Source organism: Sylvia atricapilla, chromosome 3, assembly GCF_009819655.1.
Source record: "Sylvia atricapilla isolate bSylAtr1 chromosome 3, bSylAtr1.pri, whole genome shotgun sequence".
Taxonomy (NCBI): domain Eukaryota; kingdom Metazoa; phylum Chordata; class Aves; order Passeriformes; family Sylviidae; genus Sylvia; species Sylvia atricapilla.
This window is the reverse complement of record NC_089142.1, coordinates 63,373,406-63,395,479: the sequence shown is the minus strand read 5'-3', so window position 1 is coordinate 63,395,479 and position 22,074 is coordinate 63,373,406. Positions and strand designations below refer to the sequence as shown.

At 34.9% G+C, this 22,074-nt stretch overlaps 1 protein-coding gene across 9 annotated transcripts in view; it reads right to left on the bottom strand.

Annotated features, from left to right (window-relative positions):
- REPS1 (RALBP1 associated Eps domain containing 1) overlaps positions 1 to 22,074 on the bottom strand; it is a 58,884-nt gene that overhangs the window by 6,872 nt on the left and 29,938 nt on the right. For 3 of the 9 annotated variants that reach the window (XM_066315586.1, XM_066315593.1, XM_066315594.1), the window contains exons 5-16: positions 20,645 to 20,772; positions 19,993 to 20,155; positions 19,599 to 19,662; positions 18,578 to 18,732; positions 13,787 to 13,926; positions 9,172 to 9,252; positions 6,117 to 6,204; positions 5,230 to 5,331; positions 4,502 to 4,574; positions 2,117 to 2,235; positions 1,306 to 1,370; positions 105 to 290 (exon numbers count right to left, since the gene is read on the bottom strand). In XM_066315586.1, the coding sequence (XP_066171683.1) occupies positions 105 to 290; positions 1,306 to 1,370; positions 2,117 to 2,235; positions 4,502 to 4,574; positions 5,230 to 5,331; positions 6,117 to 6,204; positions 9,172 to 9,252; positions 13,787 to 13,926; positions 18,578 to 18,732; positions 19,599 to 19,662; positions 19,993 to 20,155; positions 20,645 to 20,772 (1,364 nt within the window). The remainder of the gene's footprint in view (positions 1 to 104; positions 291 to 1,305; positions 1,371 to 2,116; positions 2,236 to 4,501; positions 4,575 to 5,229; positions 5,332 to 6,116; positions 6,205 to 9,171; positions 9,253 to 13,786; positions 13,927 to 18,577; positions 18,733 to 19,598; positions 19,663 to 19,992; positions 20,156 to 20,644; positions 20,773 to 22,074) is intronic. The other 6 variants (XM_066315588.1, XM_066315587.1, XM_066315589.1 and 3 more) reach the window with 6 other exon arrangements.

Sequence of the window (22,074 nt, the reverse complement as noted above, 5' to 3'; positions counted from 1 at the left end):
CAAACAATATACCACTGACAGAGAACAGCAGAAATAGTTTATAACAAAGTTTCATAACTGTTGGTAGTATTAAAGCAATTGACAGGGTCTTCCTTTTTACTCACCTGCAAGACTTCTGAGTGTGTTTCAATTTCATCTTCTTCCTCTTTGTTTACACCTGAAACAGCAAATGCCTCAAACTGGCTGAAGTCTGCAAAATTTGGCTGTTCTGGTATTTGTTGAGGTGAGGTACTGGTGTGAGCTATTAGGCCATCAGCATCCACTGAGCGATGCACATGAGGACCTGTGCCCTGCAATAAAATAACAAAAATATTTAGGGACAGAATGTTAAGGATTACTTGCCTTTTTAGTGGACAAAAATTTATGTCCTATCTGTAGGACAACATGCTTCTCATGCAAAAGTATTTAAGGGAAAGGAAAGGGTATTGTCCAGGGAACAAGACCAAAGAGGGATGTAATACAGCACTAGCTAGACTCATTGAACAATAGATATTCCTGCTGTCACAGAGCCACTTGGCCTCTGGGGCCTTGGTACAGACTTTTAGTCTCGTTTCATATGGAAACATGCTTATGTAATCACTGTGTGGAATGTCTGTTCTTGTACACTCTCTTCATCCCTTCAGATAATTTCTGAATCCTTGTAGATGATTTCTGAATCACTGACTGACTTCAATTTCTGGCAACTCAGATTCTAACAAGTAGCTGCTGGTGAGAAACAACTGAAAAGCCATTTTATTTGTCCCATGTCTGATCTGCACATGTTAAAGGAGAAGCTGAAGGATTCAGCTGGCTGAGACAAAGAAAAAATGTCTTCAAGATGTATTTTCTACCAAATCAGCTAACTGATATCACTCAGACTGCAACTGCAAAGATCACCAAGTCTGTGACAAGGGAAGAAATGGAGTATTAAAGGCATATTAAGCTCCTGTGCCAGACAAAAGGAAGACACCCCTTATTTTGCGAAACTTTAGAAAATGGCTTTTGCAGTCTTTGTAATGATCTATGCACTATACAGGAATACATAATGATAAGGCTAACTTTTCTCTCTTTCCCACAATTCAGAGCTCCAGAATCACTCATTCCTCTTCAATATCTTCTTTAATCCCTACCTATGGTTCCACTAGAAGCATTTTTTTATTCAGGAAATACTAACATCTGGCTATCGTCTAAGTTTTGCCATCATTCAAATCCTGGTGCTTTCAAAAATGTATCAAGCAATGATATTAATTTTAGAGATATATTAAAATTCAGTTATATAAAAATAATGCATCGAGCTGGAATATGATTTTTTGGAAGCAACATTACCTGTGAAGGCTGTGGTCTTGGAGGCACTGCAGGGGGATAGGCAACAACTCCAGCCTGTTGCTGTCCTGTAAAAGATGCACCAGATTTGGCCAAGGTTGTTACTTTGTACATTACAGTGCTATCAAATTTTTTTAACTAACATGAAGAAACTGCATTTTGTCACATATTAACTTGTCATATTTGAGCTTATAATTCTAATGTCACCTCCTGTCAAACTGGCAAACAGACAAAACCAGGACTAATCAAAACATGGATTTTGTACAGACACAGTCCTACTCTTTTCATTTTAGTATCTTAGTCTTTGGGGGTTTTTTCCCCTCAATATAAGCTCTTAGTCTTTTCTCATAGTTTGTGATCCTGAATTTAAAAGTACTGACAAATCAGAAGTCCAATAAAACTCATTAAGCAGAGCAGCAGAAGCAACCTTTAATCATTTTCTCTGAAGTAAAATACTAAATATCCATCTTTAACACGTGATTCCAAAAAGACTCCCCTTGAAAATTCACTAGCAGATGCAATTCATCGGATATAGGTATACAACCAGAATATTCTTTCCTGACTTTGCTTCCCATATTCATCCAAAAAGCTACAATGCCAGAATTCACTTTTAAATTAGCTACTTAAGTAAAGTTCAAGATAAATTTTAATACAAACAATACAGTAAGAATGACAACATTTGCAACTTTTTTTATTCGGAAGTGGTGCTTTAAAAACCAACACATTAAATTTTTCCTCAGAGACAAAAGCATTGTCTGCTTCAGAAATACACATGCCAAAAAATAATACACACTCAGCACACAGCATTATCTACCTGGGGTAACTGAGAAGGATCTGTTCATATCTAAAGATGACGACCGAGAATGAGAAGCATGAGGCCTTGGAGGAGGTGGTGGTGGTGCAGTGTTATCTGGAGATGTTCCTGAATGTGACCTGCAAAATACATACGCTTCTGTAGTCATTTTAGGTGGCTACAGCGGAACTAAAAATCAAAAGTTCTTCAGAGCATGCAGTTGCAAAACCAAGTCTGACAGAGCTGAAAACCCCTGACTGCCATTGATTTTCAAGACTGACAAATAAGTTTTAAACTTCCAGTATTCTTTGATTTTACAATTGTTTATATATTTCCATTTACTTAAATATCCTTTATTCAAATTATTCTTATATTATCACATGTAATTTATCTTTGGGAAACCAAAAGCTTGATGCATAGCTCAAACAATGATAGTTCAGAACAGAGAATGCTAAATATGGTGATTCCATCCAGACGGTAGTCACTATAATTTTTAAGCTATAGGCAACATTCTGTTTAGGTTAAATGGGGTAAGTCTAATTTTGTTAAAGAAGAATATTTGGTTTCTGTTGGAGCTGCCTCCATGTATATCAAGCTCAAGAAGCATCTCAGTGTATGAGATAGCAATTTAATTCTCTGCCTGAAATTTTCCAAATCTATACACTTGGCAGAATCTTCAGAAATTTTGACTCATTCTTAGGTAGGATCACCACCTAGTGGATACCTGTTGCAAATTCATGGAGAATACATGCAGAAAGGACAGAAGGATACATTACTGCATTTAGTGCCATTTAAGTGGGATTTATTGTATATAGAATTTTTGTACAACTTCCTTTTAAAACCAGTTTGCAGAAGCTTCCTAACTAGTCTCATTTAAACAAGAGAGATTTACTGAATCACTGACATGAATACAGCTGCTTTTTTATTCAACTCATGATAAAATCTTTTCTATGACTGACCTCTGCAACATTCTTCTATAACTATTCTAAGATGTAAACTAGGAGAGGTAAAGACTACCTAGTTTCACAAAAAAATTGGAATTCCTGAATGCTGAAGTCCAGACAGAAAACTGAGTTATCACAATAGAAAAGTTTCTTTTCTTAATATATTCTCTATGGCGATGCTTCTGTAACACTGTGTAACTCTTCAGCTGACGAAATTAAAATCTAATTGTACTGGCTCCTTGGGCCATCCTTCTAGCTAGTATAGTAAAAAAACACAAGCAGAACTAAAAATGGGAGAAAGTGGTTTAAGGAGAATTCCCAAGTATCATTACCTAACACAGCCTTGTCAATTTTTGCTTTTTGAAAATACAAAAAAGTAGTCATGACTAACGGTAGCATAAAGGACAATGTCATCTCTATACAAAATTGCAATTGGTAGAATAGATGCCAGTGGAAGGAAGTAAAAGAGTAAGTGGGACAACAAATTTCCTGTGTGCATACTGCCACAACTACCAGGTCAGGACAGACATTTCCTACACCATAATGTGGGAACTCATCAGAAAGATTCACTCATCTACACAAGTTCAGCAAGAGAAACTAAGCCAAAGTCAAAGAGTAAAAGAACATGTTGAAACCATTATGCTGATAGTGCAAAAACATACATAAAAGCATATCAGAATCACAGTTTCCATTAAGGAACAATGGAGGAAAGGATCTTTCAAGTTGCTGTTCTGACAGGCAAATGAAAATCTTTCTATTGAAGTCGCCCTAATTATTTTTGTTTTGAAACTTACCTCTGAAACTGATTGTAAGATGGTTAATGGGGTAGCTGGTTTTAATCCTATTCAGGCAGATTTAATGGGAAGCATTAGCACCAGCAAGTACAGCACATTCTCTTATGTGAAATTATGCAATTGTTGGTTTTGTGCTTGCATAGCTTTCTCCAATCCCTTAATTTATGCTGGGCCTGTGACTGCCCTTTATTTTATATAAGTCCAGCATTAAAAGAGATTGAGTTACTGCCATGGAATTCCTGATCTGTGCTTAGTTCTTCTTTTAGGCTACAGTATCATGAGATTCTTCTCCAAAAATGCCTAATGGGAATTTTTAAAAATACAAAAAAATTTGTTTCAAGTAACAGCATGGTGTCATGTGCTTACATTGCCTTGTGTTTAAGGGGAAAGTATTAAGATTTCCACTGAACATGGAGCTTCACATGGAGCACTTGACTGGCCAATCTCAAACAAATTTTTAGACAGCTTTCCTTTTTAAAATTTCACACTAATGAAAGTAACATACATTGCTAATGCACTATAAAACAGACCGTTTCCAGATTCCCGAGTATTAAATTAGGAATCTTTTTTGCCACCATTTTATAAATTAGTTGTCAAATAAGCAGGAGCTGAGAACAGGCTTCTTTAACCACCTTTTACTTGTTTTTTTCAGTTGCTACTCTACTGACCGTTGCCGTGTTACAGCATTTCCAATTTGCTCTGCATCTGAAGTGTAAGAGTCCGAACTGCTGTAACCATCTGCTGGGAAAAGAAAGTACAGTTTCATATTTGCTTTGCATCATTAGCATACCCTAACAGACAGAAGTAACAAATAGCTTCAAATATCCAATTTCTTTTGTTAAAAATGGGTATATGTCCTTGTATTGCTCCTCTGTAAAGTATCTTCTGGTCAGGATTCAAAATCCTCGAGTCTGAATAATCAAAGGATGCAATACAAACCAACTCCACTCACCCAACCCTATCGGTTATTGGTTACTAGTGGCATGTACTGAAGAATAAATAATGGCAGTAATGTTATATTTAAAATACAAAACCTACGTTTTATATATAGTAATTTTTAAACACTTGCCATTCCATCACTGCAACAATCTAGTGCACTAGAGTAAGGGACATCCAAGGAAAAAAAGCAAGGGGTAGGACATGCCTAATTTTAGAAGTGCTGGAGGATTGTCATCAACCTTAGAATTCAGAAAAACAACTCCAGTGGCATCAGTAGAACTTTCCTAATTACTTCTTCTAATACATACTTCACATCAGAAATGTTTCTGTTCTCAGGATAAGTTTATCTCATTTTAGAGCTGCTACTATCCAGCCAGTTTTCATTCAGTGAGAGATGTATCAGATCTACATTTTGTGTAATGTAAGGAATGAGACCAGAAAGCACTTTGATACTTACTAACTGTATTTCCAGCTGTAAATTTTACAGATGAACTTATTTTATTTTCTTCTGGGAGATCTGATGGTTTCACAAGCAGTGGACTAGTAGGGTTAGCATGATCTAAATGGAAAAACAAATCTAGATAAATGAACTTATTCAAACTAGCCTTTATTTCTGGTGCCAAAGCTTTACACATTGGTTTTCTGCCCTTATTTAAGCGCTGCACTCAATACTAAAATGGATGTATTTTAACTCCGAAATAACTCTATTACAACATAAATCACCAGTTTCTCAGCATTAAGAGCTGTGAATTTTCAGCTATTTACAAGGCCAAAGAAATTTTAAAATAAATGTGTTGTGGATACTATTTACTCTCCTATGCTGAAGATCTGCATGAGTTCCATGACTTCAGGAAATACTGGCACACAACTGAAAATGAAGACCTCTATTCCTTTAAGAAAATTTATCAAACCACCTTCCTTATTATTGACCAGAGTATTAAAAAAAGGCCTGCCAATATTCCCAAATGCTTTCAAGTTTCAAAATAATAAATGCAGTATTTCTGACCACAGAAGAACAAACTTTATGAATGCAGGTTATGATCTCCATGTTCAGTTTCCTTCAGTATTTAACAAGGAAACCCAGACATTCACCTGCGGGTCCAAATCCAATCTTTATCATGGTGCTCCTGAGCTACTCTCCAAGAAACACTCTGCTAGAGATGGTAAAATCCTCATGGTAGCAAATGGCCAATTCAAGCTCTGCATTTATCTGAATTGCAATTCTTAACTAAGTAATGATGCTTGTTACATTCATCCTTGGTGAAGAAAATAAGTATGTTCAAGGAAATAAGGCCAACTCTAACGGTACAAAACCTCACAAATTAGCAAGAGAAAATATCCTACCACTTCCAGTTCTTTTTAGCTCCATTTCCTGCATGTGGATTTTGCTTGGAGTCATTCTTATAGGAACTGGGTGCACAATTGCAGTGTCCTGTGGAAGAGATCACAGTTACGTTAACCTAGCTCAAATCACTCTTTAGAGTCTCTGATGCCATGTGCAACGTCAATGCCAAACAAAATTTCATAGATTTAGTTTATTTGCACAGTTCCAGGGAATTGAATATACCCAGGAAACCAAAGTTCTCTTAGCTGTAGTCTCTGTAACGTCAACTTAGCTACTTAAAAAGGCACTAGAATATGTTTCTATAGATAACTGCAAGTAGGACCTGAATTTTACCAGCTTTCAACCATTTCTGGCATATCAGATATCTGGTACTTCCAGCACATCTTAAAAAAAAAAAACAAAAACACAAACCACTTTACAATTTAAACCCTGACGCCTCAACTTTACTAATAATGCCTCAGAAAAGAATGGCCTCTCTAAATAGTAGGAGTAATGCTTAATGAAGCATTAAGGAATGCTTAATGAAATAGGTACTTTGTAGTAATTTCAAATATTCTCTGGAGTCTTTAAAATAGCAGAAATCTTCTAAACTTCAGCATAATAAGCCCTGTGGAATATACCTCTAGACAGGCATTGGCCTTACACTTGGGCATTAGTCATTCAGACAAGGGGATCCATTTAAAGTACTTTACAGACAATCCTTTCCATTTGGTTTGGAGACTGACTGCAGAAAAAAAAAATCTTAAAACTCCAAAGCAGCCTAAAAATATGGACATGGCTGTCTGAGGTTTTTTACTGTCATCCATATTCAGAATATACGAATGGGTGACAATGACAGCACAATAACACTCCCAGATTTTATTACATTCTATCCTAGAAATAACAAGAGGTTTCAAAACCACCTTTGTATCAGAAATTTAATCTGTCCTGACTGCTCAAGTAGATCAATTCCACTAGGTGTAACAGATCTACACTGGTATTTTCTGAAACTGTTTCAATGACTTTCACTACTCTTGTTGCTAGCAAAACCACTTTCTACTCACAGCTCAAACATAATTTTTGCACCAAAGCTTTTAGGAATAGTTACCACTTTAAAATACACTGCTTTTTCTTCCCTCTGTAATAAGATTATCATGCAAAAATCACTTTTACTGTGGCTGCTTCAGACCTCTGCTGTACTCTAATGGGTAGCTGTACAGAAGTCATGCCTTAAATAGTTAAATGGATTTTATACAATGCATTAATTTACATCATTACCTAATTTTACATAAAACAATGTGTTACCAACTTTGACTTACAAAAGGCATATTATGCTCCTATACTAAGGAATAGATGTACTGCTTTACTCTTTCCACTTATGTTTTACCTCCAAAGCAGCTGCTTTTCCAACTAGAAAAGACCTGGTTTGTGAATTTACTCTTTAGATAGTTATTAAGAACTGCTCAAGAAAGCTGATTTTCTTTCCTCTGGGGAACCAGTTGTTCCATAAATCATTCCTATGCATCACTACTGAAACTGAAAGAGTCTGCCTTCAGCTAACTGAAAATTTCTCATCATTTGTTCTTACTTTAACATGGAAAACAAAGACTCTAACCCCCATACTTTGATACTCAGCAAGTATCAAAGATGCTCACCATTCTTTTCTAAACTATAAGTATTTCAAGAAAGGACTCAAGAATGTGGTCAGCCATAAAAAAAATTTTGCATTCCCAGTGAATTTCTCTTTATACAAACATATACTCTATATAAGGATTTTTCATATACCATCATTGCTCTACTTTTTAGATTATCAACATATGAAAAAAATTCATATCTCAGATTTCTGTCATCTGCTAATTATGTGTGAAAAGAAATTAGTGTCTTATTGCGGAAACAAGACAGTGATAGCTCTTTACTGTCAAGCAATTATACACAGCAAGTAACAACTACAAACTAATTTACATCATGTTTACCTCATTAAAACATAAAAATACAGTATATTCAAAACAAAAACAATCTCAGATGAAAGCGGGCTGGTTTTTGCTTTAAGTAGGACATTTTCACTTGTTTTGAATGTTTATTAAAGGTTAATTCTGAGCACGGAGAACACTGCAGTTTGAATTCTAGCTTTCAATATCTAGAAATGCTATTTCTACGTGAGCATCAGTGTTATATTTGAGATTGGAGTGCTAATGTATTGAAAATATATATTTATTATAATATCTTTTCAGAAGACAGGCTTAATACTAAAAGCAGTTAAATGTGTATTATGTGCACCTATCATATCTTGTTACACAATCAAATGGACACCAACACTGTAATTAATTAAATTAAAATGGACACGTGGTGCTAGTTAAGTCTGTAAAAAAAGCAGGATGAAAGCAGCAGCTAAATACTGCATTTCTAATTCATTTCAGAACTGCTTTGATGTCACATGCTGTAAAGCTTAAAACCAGCAGAACTTGTAACACTGTAGTGTATTTCTAGCTCCCAAACTTGGCAAGATATTTAACTACATAATCTTTCAGAGCACTCCTCACTGAGTAAAGCCTTAGAAAACCACAGGTTTAGCTGGAGAGATACTAAAAGCCTTATTAATAAGTAACTTGGAAAAAACATTTGGAATATGAAATACCACACCCATTAAAGCCCAGTAGCTTTTTTTCAGAGAAGTTGGCACTGGTTTTGTGCAAATCAGGTTCTGCAACTCAAAAAAAACAAAGCAACACTGAAGACAAAAATCTACAACGGAACTTGTTTATCATAAGGAGTGGCCCTTGCATCAACCTACACATTTTTTCAGAAAAACATTATGTTTAAATTCTTTGTGTATGACATATTTTGACAGAAGTGTTGTATTAGGTCAAAATCAACAGGAAAAAGCATTCTTTGCAATCAGAGATTAAACGTGAGCAGTACTAGAAAATTTATATTCTGAAAATAAGCAAACAAGCCATTTGCCACCATTCCCCAAAAAGCAGTCCATGGAATCATGCACAACAGCTAAATACAATGAATGGAAATTCAGTGTTAATAAAATTAATTTCAAACAAGCAAGCTAAGTGATTGACTTACAGGATCAGCTGGTGCAATGTTAGAATCAAATTGGGTCAGAGTTTGTGAGCTTGAAGAGCGTTCGCTAAATGTCTCCCACTGCTGAACAGACAGAGGAGAGAAGTCAGCATGATGAGGAAGATGGGAGTAAAAGATCACTGAGGAGATTTAGCATAGTAGTTCAGAGGTTGCACTGGAAAGAACTTTATTTGCACAGGAGAGTACTTCACTTGCGAAGCACACTATTATATATTAAGTATTTCTATTTCAGTTTGAGATTGTTGTGGAACCAAGTTATCTGTCAATATCTGTCAATATTAATCTTTATATTCACATTTTATAATGAAGATATAAGTGCACAGGCAACCCAGAAGTACCTTCAGACTTCATGCTTGCCAATGAACATCATATAAGTAAAAGAACTGGTTAAGCCATTCATGCAATTTGAAGATAAAAATCAGATACACATTGTGTGCGTTTGTAGTCATAAAATCCACAGAAAGGTTCTTCAGCTTTGTAGCTGCCAAGCTGCAAATCTGTTTAGTAAATCCTAATTTTCTTACAAAATTCCAGACAAATGAACTGAGTAGAGTACTCCAATTACACCACTTTAGCTTGCCAGTGCAACCCCTGAGAAGTGATTCTACGCTGTAATAGAGCATTTTCACAAGACTAAATCACCGATAAGGCAAAGAATTAAATTCAAACATACTGTTGATTGCTAAGAGGAAATAAGTCAATCTCTCAACAATTTTATAAGATATGGGCATGCTGTATTAATACATGGCTGTCAAGAATCCTCATGAAAACTGAATCAAGTTACAGCCACAGCTGGATCAACAAAACATCGAAGTACCTAAAATTGGTTTGTGATCTGAAAACCAGATAAAAAAATCACAACAAGAATGCTAAACTTGTTATATTTTGGTAAAATAACAAGTAAATATTAAGCAAGTTTCAAATACTAAAAATAAAAGTTTAAAAAATAAGAAATACAAGATTTTTACTGCTCAGAAAATTTGATAAAAATTATGTTTGTTATAGTTGTGGAAACAACTTGGCTGTTGGACTCTATGACCATTGTGGGTCCCTCCAACTCAGAATACTGTGTGTGTGATACTGTTGTCTTATATCTATAGGTAAATCAATCTAAACGATCCCAGAAGAGGTGTTAGTCAACCTAATCTTGTGTTCTCCTCTACACCAAATTATATTCAGTGAAACTACCAAACTATATTCAGCCTGTATGTGAACCAAGTCTAAACCAGTTATTTCAGAAATAACTTCTTAAGGACATTCCTAAATAACTGTTTACCATCAGATGAAATGAAATTTAGAAAAATCTTAACTAAATTTGTAATTGTCATGTGCAGTAAAACTTCTTGTAGAGAAAGAGCCTTATCTCCTCATTTCAAACTTTAAATAAAGGCAAACATTATAGAATTCTATTCCTATGGGGGTGGATATTTTTTCTGGCTGTTTTTTTTGTTGTTGTTGTGGTAATCTAACAAAACCTTTTCAGTAAGGATTCCAAACTGCTCTGTCCCTGTTTAACACTCTCATTAAACAGTTCATCTCTGTGTCACTGCACCCCTTCATGAAGAAGCAGCATTGTTTGGAGCTATACTAACTTGTTAGTGAGCTAGTTTTCACTAAGTCAGAAATTTAACTACCAAGTTCTGCCAGCCTTTCTCCTGATTTGGCCTCTTGCATTTGCACAGCTTCTCATTTTCATGAAACCTATCACTATTTATTTTAGGTCTACCACTACCCTTTTAAACTTGATTTGGCCAGTGGCTTCCCAGTTACTAATGAGACTGGCAAACAGACCATTTGTTTACAGAAATATTGTTAATTTTTCAAAAAATACTATAGGGCACACAGCACTTATGTTAAGATAAATGGTAAAATATTATTTGTTACAGATGGATGCTTAATCTATCCTACTGCCCTGCTCTGAAGCCAAACTGCAGGTACCTTTATTACTTGTCCTTGGGCTCCCTAGCTAGACACAGATAAACCACAACACCTCCTGACTGCTCTAAGAAACATGCTGTTGTGCCCCATCCTGAAATTCCCCAGTTAACAGAAAGCTGAACATATTAACCGTCTACTGGATTGCATCTCAAACTCTAAAAATTCCAAAGCACTAACAGGGTAAAATTCATGCTAGCTAAAGCTGAACAACTTGTCTTGTAGAATTGCAAAAATGTTTTTAAATTACTTTCAAAAGGTTAATTACTAGAAACTAAAACTCACAGCAATCTGAACCGTTATGAATAGAACACCAAGACATTTGAAACAAGGTGTAACAGTTGTGAACTTAAAAACAAATCTCCGTATCAGTGTTAAAGCAAGTATGACAACTGCATTACACTAGAGAGTTTTCAACATAAAATTTGTAGTAGGCCTTTCTACTATTTTAAGCTTTGAAAACTAAGTGCTCAGCCTTGAGACTTGGATTGAAAAGACATCTGAAGTGAAAAAGAAGTGATGAGTGAAGAGATGAGAATGTGAAGCATGTAGTATATCCAAAGGCAGATTTTCATGGTACCCTTTATTCTGAAGTTTTAAACTGATGCCTCGGTCTGTACTTGGGAGCCTGCAGTAATTGGGCCTGGCATTCTATAAATCAACTCTGAGCTAGAATGAACCGAGTAACTAACAGCTTTGAGACTAACAGGATGAGATTGCCTGGAATGACAGATAATACAAAGATGCAGAGCTTTTACAAGCAATTCATTTGTTGATGACACTTATAAGAGGTTGAAAGAGGAAACAATTAGAATGGTGCCTCCAGCAATACCAGATTTTTTTTCATGGAATTAAAACCTTGAGGACTTTGACCTGACTCATGCTGAAAAGAAACTGCTGAGAAGAAAGAAACATGCACAGCAACACATCTGAAAAATGAGGAATTCCTTTGTGTTAGAACAAAAAACTAAACATTTAGTTCAACTCCTTTTTAGTATAGTTAGTATCCAGTAGTACAGCTAATGTGAGAACTTTTTCAAACCTTTCAAGCTTTAGTAGACTTTCAAAAAGAAAATGCCACCTTATCTTAAGTGAATAGATAGTCAGTTTCTTAAGTCAAGATTCTGGCTGATACAATTGTAATTAATTTTGTTCCACTAGTGGAATTAACCCCATTCAATTGGTTTGAGTTGTATTAGACACTGAAGAAATCTATTCAATTATGATGCAGGTTACCAAATTATTAGCTTATTAAATCTTTGTTGAAAACACAAGGGAATGTGTCAGCAAATTTTAATACAGATGCAGACATTTACAGCTTTTTAGCAACAACTGAATGAACATCTGCTCCACCTCCCTCTTAAAACATAGCTTTCTACCAGCAATCTGAGTCACTCTGTCAAACAGAACAACTAAGAATCACTAAATAATTTCCAATATTTTTTAATTTGGTACGGATGTGACTATGAGGCTAGCATTTGCCCTTACAAGAAACAGCAGACATTTTATAACGTCCTTTTCTCCTGAGAAATGAAAGGCTGCTCCTAACTTTAATCATAAAAATGTGCTTATTTTCTGCTTCATGCTGACTTTCCTTTGGTTTGTCCAAATCTTTTACTATCGATTTTCTATTCACTTGAATCTTATGAAGAAAGAAAAAGAACCACAAAAAACTTTTTTGATATAAGGCAATACTCAGCTACTGACAGAACTATTTCATATGTTAAAACAAGTTTTCAATTGTTACTGAGTTCGAGATAATCAAAAATAGTTTTCCAAAAATAATTTCATTATTTTTCACCCTCTCATAATGAAAAGTAAGCCTACATCATCTTTGTATATAGGTCTAATCAGAAATTCATTTGGGAATCTGAAGTAGCTCTTAAAACATTGGTTTATTCTAAATCAGAGGAAAAAATGTTAAAGCAGAGCAACAAGTAAAAGCTAGAAATCAATCCCTTACAGGTCTTTTAAGCAAAGGACATTTGTGGGGAAAATATAAAAAATACTGCTTGCTAACTTCACTTTCAAATTATGAAAAAATACAGCTCTACTGCAGAAGACTACTTATACAGCAAATATATATCCTTAAGGATTATGAAGCAGAAGTACAAAACAGTAAAAATTTAATATTTAAATAAGTTTAGCCAATGGCTGGCTTCAGATTCGATTCTGAGTCTCAGCTTCTGAAATAGGGTCATGACTTCTCTATGTTATTGGTGATATTTCAGGCGAAAATAACCTCCATAAATAAGTCCCAATGTTCAGATCTGTCAAAATATTATTCTGTAGTTTAGCAAAGTGTCTGCTAAAAAAGTTCTTCAGAGATAACAAAACACTCCAACAAAAAACATTCCCTAAAGGAAAAAAATTCAGGAACTAATTCAACTTTTCCAAAACACACTATGAGATAAATTTAATGATTAATATAAAGCTTAACTACCATTAATGGCAATATTTTAAATAGTATCTCACAATGAGATAGAAAAACCAGAATGAAAACTTTTGTTTTCAGCATTTTAACACAGAACCTTCTTGTGCCTATTGTCCTGCTAACTGCTTCATTATTTGTAATCAGTAACTCATTTATGACAAATTATGGATGCATGCACAATGTACTTATTGACTGGCAGTGAAATAGCTCTTAGATAAAAGTGCTAACCTCACTGCTCTGATTCAATTCTGGCCAGGTCTGGTTTAGGGATGGCATTGATGGAGACTTGCTTGGAGGTGCTTCTGCTGGAGAGCCGGAGTAACCTACCTCACCAGTCTGTTCCCCAACTTCTGAAATGACAGGAATCACTATGAACAAAAACCATACATTGCATTCAGTTTATTTTTAGAAGAGTGGCTTATATCTCAAGGAAAGTACAAAGTACCCTTTCTTTTCACATTTTTCAAGTAAATACTTAGCAGCAGACAAAAGCCCAGAAAACCCAAGAACTCTCATTAAATTAAATACACTGCTTATCACACACTACTCTTTTTTAATGATGTTTCTGAAAATCAGACTTTGAAGATTACTCTGTACCATCCTATCCTCCCAGTGCTTAGCCTTTAGTAGCTTTTTCAGATTTTGATTACATACAGAATTAAACAGTTTTTCTTACAGTATAAGAAAACTTCCACAGAAGCATTTATTACATCGTATCCTGCACTGAGCATTTCATCTTACAGAATAAAATACTTCCTTGTATGAAAGGTCAGAGCAAAACCAGTATCTCAATGCAAACACAAAAAAATATGACAACAGATTAAGAAGACCATTCCTGTAGATTAGTTCCCAAAGAATATTAGTTTCAAGCCTCCTTACTAAAACAGTGGTGTTTGCATTCACATTTTGCAAATTGAGTAAATCTAGTAGCTGTCGCATTGCAACTGTCCTTTGGCACTGTTCAGTGTTCTTCTGAAGTAAATCTGGACAGCAGATCAAACATTCTGTCTCACACAGTAAAATCCTGCTTACAATGTCTCCTATTCTAGATATCACAACACAAGCTAAAGCCAGGCATTAAGAGCCTCAAAAAACCTGAAAGTTCAGATTACAACTGTACAGTGTGTAACAGTAACAATTGAAAAAAATCCTGAAAAGTAGCTAGAGATAGCAACTTGATGTCAGCAGTCCACAGAATTAAAACTCTAAACAAGACAAAATACTAAACAAAAAGCCCCCCAAAAACCAACAACAAAAAAGACTTAATTCGATTACCATTAAAAAGGACTGCTTCATGGGTATGTGATTGAAGATGACTGCCACAAGAGTATGTAGTACCAAAATTTGTTTAAAATTTATAAAATGAACTGCTTTGAGGTTCCTGAAGAGCTGAACTCTGCAGCTTGTCTTCTGCTAAGACAAGTCCTATTCTGCCTGCTAATTTTCATTCTGAAGAAGCTAATAACAAATCCAATGTCAAACTGCGAAAACACTTGGAATAGTCAGTGGTGATCACCTGTACCTCTAAAAAGGAATAACCCATTATTGTCTCCGAAGAGCTGCCAGGGACAGCAAAAGGCACAGCCAAAACACTGAAGTCCAAAGAGAAATTAATTGTGACACCTTGAGGTCAGGGGCAACTTAGGTGTTACTAACATGTAAAAAAAACCACACACACAGAAACCAGTAACTTGTCAGAGTTTCAAAGGTCATGTAAACTTCCTTTAAAGAGCCAGACATGAGGCTGTTTCCATGTTTCCAAAATTATGCCCAGCACCCAGTATCTTGAATTGTTTTCCTTTAGGGAAAGCAATAAAAATAGGTTACACTGAGGTGTCAATGTCACCAAGTAGTCAAGCTGACATGCGTGTGTTCACACATTGTAAACAAAATAATATACGAAGTCCAAAATATGCCAGTGGAAATATTTTGGAAATACATATTGGATGTCACTTGCTCTGAAGTGTACTAAGATTAAAAAATTCCTACTACGTTAAAAAAAGTCAAAATTCTCATTTCACTGATGGTATTCTAGATAACTGGATAACTGGACTAACTTCCTCCTTTCTCTTGGTTACAGGCTTCAAGGGTCCGAGGGAAAAACCATTCCCCAGAGAAATACAACAACTTCCAGTGTTAAAAACAAAGTCAAAAGATAAGGCTGAAAATTATTATGGATAGCTACCTGTAATTCAAAGAATTCTTGAAATACTTACACAAAACATGCATATAACATTCTGTGGAAAATTTTAATGGTTAAAGTAATTGTGTAAGACATAAAGCAGGCCAGATTTTTTTTCTTACAAAGAAATGGCATTGTGGCACCAACCCAAACAAAAATTCACAGAAAAGCAAAACTTGCTTTTCAACTTTTGTAAAGGTTGGTAGCTTTTACTAACTGAGATAAAATTGAGTTTGAAGGAATTACAATTCTGTAGAGATGTACTGCTGTACTAGAAAAATGACCAACTATACAAATGTTCAATTATATAGTAAGCCTGTGCCGTGTGAGAGAAATTCATATCTCTATTTATGAAACCAGATGTAAAGCAAGACCATATCTCAAACAGGTTTGGAGCACCTGCAGCTGTTCACATACTGGATTCTCAGGGTCTGATGAGGGAGAGGCTGACAGAGAAGCTCATGAGACTTCTTCCTTTCCTGTCTGAACACAGCCAGAGGGTGCAAGAAGCCCTCTGTTACTCCTCCTTCAGCTGGCCACTAGTTCAGAAATCAAAATGGAAAAAAGCAGCACTTTTCAAGTGCAGAGGATTAATGAGAAACTTTCTAACTAAAGAACAGGAATAATAATAGCACTGTTAATGCTTTTGAAATAAAGTTTGCCATCTTGCACGTTGGTTTAAAAGACATTCAGGCTATTCATCTTCTTCAACAGTTTGTATATTATTCATACTGAGGCACGTCAGCAGAAGATCATCAAATATTTCTTTCTTTGAGAAAGTTCTCATGCAAAAAGTGCACTCAAAAAAACGACTCTAGTGACATCATACACAGTTTCTATTTCTAAGACAATTTTGGAAGAAGGCTTTATTGAAATACAACTTTTACAGGAACTGAAAACTTATTGCCAAAATTTAACTGGTTCATCTTTCTTGGCTGATTTACAGTTCTTGAGATGAACTCCTGTAACTCATCATGTCCAGCAGACAAACCTGTGACTAACTTTTAAATTAGTAAATGTATGCTGGAGATTTGGACTGTTGTAACTGAAGAAAAAACTATAGCCACACCAGTAACTTCGTCCTAAGTATTTTGTTCAACATAGAAGTTCTGGCAATAAATCATGTTATGTGCTAGATAAGAATAGCTATTTCCAATACTGCTGACCCAAACAAATAAATAAATACAATAAAGCTAATTGGATAAAACCCCACAAGTTTGCAAGAACTTTAATATTTCATTGTAGCACTAAAAAACTGCAGAATAAAGTATCAAACAGATTTTCCTATTTTTTAAGCACGGCTTACATAGCAAGGTGATCTTTTAACATTCACTAAAACAGGGTAACTTCCCTTTAATATCAGAGAGAAAAACCTTTAAAAGCAGTTTCCCCATCGTATCTCACAATAATAAGTCAGAAGTTTTGTATTAACAAAGCTGCCTATAAAATGAAAACAATAAACATACACACAACACTTTTTGATTTAGTGTCTGATGCATAAAGTTTCCAAAAGTTTAGATGAAATCTACTACCAATGACAGCAATAGAAGATCAAGACAAATATAGCTGTTGGGTGTTGAGCTTTGGGGGCTTTTTGGTGGATTTTTTTAGTAACAACTGTTTATACAAATAAATGTTATTTCACTTCCTACCAAAATTTTTGCATGATCACCACTTTAACACAAAAATGGAGAGAATGGGAAGGTTTTAGACGTTTGCTAGGTAATAGCCCAATTAACTGCGGCTATTTCTTGTGAATGTCTTCATCACAGAAAAATGCTTACTCATACTGAAAACACTTCAGCAGCAGCTCTTTGAAGAGCCAACCTACTCCCACAGAAAATTGATTCATTATTAAAGCAGAGATAATAAGAAACACAGCATCTAGTTTAAGAACTCATCAATAATTGAGATCAAAGTCTCTGACAACCTACAAACACAGTATGAAGAGAGTCCCCTTGAAGCACCCAGTGATAATAAATAAAATTCTAGCAATTCATAGTACGTGTGCACTCAGAATATAACCTGACTTTCCAAGCAAAGACTGCTTGTAAAAAAGTAATTTAAAGCATCTTTAAAATACTCAGTTTCCTTTATCTATTTTAAAATAGAAAAAATAAGATGGTCACAGACATACTGTTTTTAAACACCACTTTAACATGGAACAGTAGTTTGTTTTTCACTTATGGGACTGAGTTTTTGGCACATATTAACAAGCAGCATATTTACAAGCAACATATTTACATTCCGTAGTTTTTCTGAGAGTACTAAAAGGTGAAGGACAATGCACAGAACAACTAGGTGCCAACACAATGAAGGATATATCTGCTTTCAAGTCAGGAGGTGAATTTCAAAAATAGGTCTGTGGTACTGATTCTGCATTTTTCAGCACCTATCCTGCCCTTAGCATTGAATCTGGGAATATTTTCCAAGTACCTTGATACTTAGAAACTCATGCCATATTTTCACAAATGAAGGTGAACAGAAAGCATACTCATTTGAAAACAAGTCTAAAGTACGGGTGGATTGGGAAATTGAAATACAGTAACTGGTCACAAATAAAATCCACACTGTGACAATTTTGTTTTTCTTAAGCTTTAAAGGACACAGGCAGTATTTCCAAATGTAACAGTGCTTGTGTACTGCTCCTAAATAACTGCCCTGTACAGAAATATGTACATACTAAAATTAGCTTTAAGCAATAAGACTTCTAAAAATTGCACAATGCTTTAGTTCATTATTGATAAATGCTTTCTGGTCCATACAAACTAGTATCTGCTGTAACAATTAGACCATAACTTAAAAATACTGACATTTATGCTGAACCCATATCTTACCCGTTGAGTCTTCCAAATCAATCAGTTTGGGCATTAAACTTTCAGGTAACTTTTCTGGCAAATCATACCCATTCTTCCTAGCAACTACCAGATGAAATGCAGCACAGAACTCGTCCAATGTCAGTGCACCATCTTTATCAAAATCTGACAGTTCCCTAAGAAGGAAAACTTAGTATAAATAAAATTTCTAAAGGTTATTTTATTTCCAAAAGACAGGCTTCCATTTTGCTACTTGGATGGGTAAAGTTTATTGTTCACTTCATGCTACTAAATGCTTCATACGAGCACTATGTGCTTTACTCTTCAAGATGATGAACCGTCATTAAGAACATCTTACAGATCATTTAAAGTCACTGTTATCTCTCTCAGGTTTAAACCAGTTTAGGACAGTACTGCACGATATTACTGGCCTCAGATTTTTGACAAAGTATACTACTGAAATTATAGTGCTGAGGCAACATAATTTATTTTAAATGGGGAAATACCTGAAATAAAAATCATTACACTGAAAGAAAGATAGCACCTGCCAAGGTAAGTCATGCATGATAGCATGCAATGATGCAGTACAAATTCCAGAATACAATGAAAGAGAAGATTAGATTTGCACAAACTCAAAGCTGAATTTGTCACTGTGTACCACAAATTGTATTTAAAAATGTGAATGTGTACATTTCATTTAAATTTACTTAGATATAAGTTAATAAATAAATATAGATAAGGAAATAATTTTGTAAATTTAAATGCATTTTTAACAATAAAACCCTCAAATAAATTGCTTCTAACTCTGAAGAGTTTAAAATTTTCTCAGAGTATGTTGTAAATAGTACCAGCCCCAGACCCATTAAGACCCACTAAGGTAATACTGGCATAAATATGAGCAGGATTGAACATACAACTGTAGTAGTGAAATTTTACTTAACACTTTCTAGTAATCTAAGTAACTATCAGATGTCTATCAGATTGCTGTCATCCTTCTAAACATTTATTATTAATAATTATTTTAAATAAACATCACACTTACCAAATATGAGAAAGTTCAAGAATAGGTAGTTTTGACTTAGTGAAAAATTCTTTAGCTGCAGATCCTAAAAAAATTGCAACAATCATTCTTAATATTTAACGCAAGTGAAATCATTACAAGACTCAGATCGACTGTAAAGGTGATGAGTTATTTAGCAAAGGTTCAGGGAAAAATGGCACTAATTACTATGGTTAAATGAAGGAAAAGGGTAAATTAGTTTCTAGTCTTTCTTGAATTACACTGAACTATATTATTCAATAGTATAGAACATTGTAGAATATTATCAGCAAAATGAGGAATTTCCTTCAAAAGAGTATGCAAGCCTAAGTACAAAACAACGTCTTTGTAACAGAACTGATGCACCCACAATTATATTTTGTAAAGAATAACTTACCTGGTATAAATCCATTTAGATCAGGTTGAATGGTTTTAAACTGATTAACATAATACTGCCTTTGTTCATCAGTTATTTTCCAGGGATCATCATAACTACTTGATTGCCTACGAATTTCATTTGCTGTTGTAGCTGATGCTACAGTTCGTACTGTTGTCTGGTCCTGAAATGAAATATTTTTCCTCAGTATTATCTACCTAAAATGCTTCTATGAACTCTCAACTTTTTGCCTTCAAAATACAAAGCATACTTAAAACTCACAGTAGTTTAAAAACTGCAGGAAACCATCAGCAGATGGCATCTCCAGGATAATGACAGGGTATTTTTGCACACTGATACAATATGGAATGACTGCAGGTATGTAAGCAGAAAAAAAAAAAAAAAAGTATGGCACATATGCATAAAAAGCTAAATACAAATGTTTTAAAGTCATAAAACATTGTTGACATTTTTAAAATTAGTAGCTTTCATTTAATCATTCCAAATTAAGGCAACTCAACAGAACAAGTATCTGTTGGGAAAATAGCACTGAACAGACTACAGCACGGATACACAGTAAACATCTGCAATGAAAATTATGAAAGAAAAGAAACCCCAAGGACTGCAACATCAATCTGAATGAGGCAAATCAAATTCCAATAAAGTGTCACACCTGGACAGAAGCAGGATGCATGGCTAAAAGAGCACTGGTTGGTGGAGTATCTGCAAAACTGACCCAATTTTCTTGATGGGGTGGTGGTGAATGGCCAGACCATATGGGATCACTAGAAGTAGATGAGCCTGAAATTAGAAGAAACATTTCCTTTTCAAAAGACAACCTTGAAAACTGAGAAAGAACTGTGGATATGGAAATATCTCCCGTCAGGAGATATTTTTATACTATAAAATGATGAGAAAAATGAAAACCAAAGTGCACCAAGGCGACTAAGCTCACTTCCTGACGTCTCCTGTAGATTTTTACATTATGTTAGCTTCAATCTGCACTAAAAAGACAACTGAGGAATAAGCTTATTGCATGCAACACATGTAAAATGTAAATTGGATTTTACCCATTTCATGGGGTTTGAATGAGTTAATAAACACTCCACATTTTCATTTAACTGAAATAAGCAACACTTCTATGGACAAATACTATTTAAAAGTGGTATATGATATTAGCATTCAACCTCATTACCAACATTAAACTTTCTTCTTTTTTTACGTTTTAGTTTGCCATTCAAAAAACAAAGTCTTAGAAATTCCTTTTAAGAATCGGGGGTTTGGCATAGACAATCCTTTTCCTCTACATCATTTCTACACTAACTTTAATCAATTGCTTAAAAACAGGCCAAGCATAATAAAAAGCATCCATATAGAATGCTGATATCTGCTATCTATTAACTATCTGGAACAAAACAGTTGAGCTATAATCTACTTCTGAAGAAGTGCCAATGTTCAATATCGTAATATTAAAATAGCAGTGAAGCAACTACAAAAAGATACGGCCATCAGCTGCTCTACATACAAAAACATCAGAATTCTTTAAAATTGCAGGTGCAAATTAAAAATTTAGGGAACTCAGATCAGAGAGAAAACAAACCATTTAGAACAAGTCTGAAAGAATCCCGGGACTCCATTCTACTCCTCAAATCCTGAAAGAAATGTTGAACTCCTTAAATCTAAACAACATTTGTGAAACTGATGAATCTACTCTTCTTACAAAACTAAATGCCTTCTCTTGAAATATGCCAAATAAAGTCATACTTAGATAAGATTTTTTTGCCTTGTATGCAGAAACAGACTTCCTTTTACAAGACAGGTCAGGTTCTTCTGAGTTTCTGTAAGCCCTTCACACAACAAGTAATAGGACATCGATGTCATAAATTTAATCCTGCGAGTAAGAGTTAATTTAAAGCAATAAACACCACGAATTTCTTGTCATGATTCTGACCAAAAAAACCTGCTATGACAAGTGCATTCATATAATCAATTTATGAAGCTGACAAACAACAATTTCAGGTTCTTGAAGGCTTTATGACACTACACTGCAGTAAACAGGATGAAGGAAGTCTAAGAATCTGTGCGGGACACTGAGGACTAACA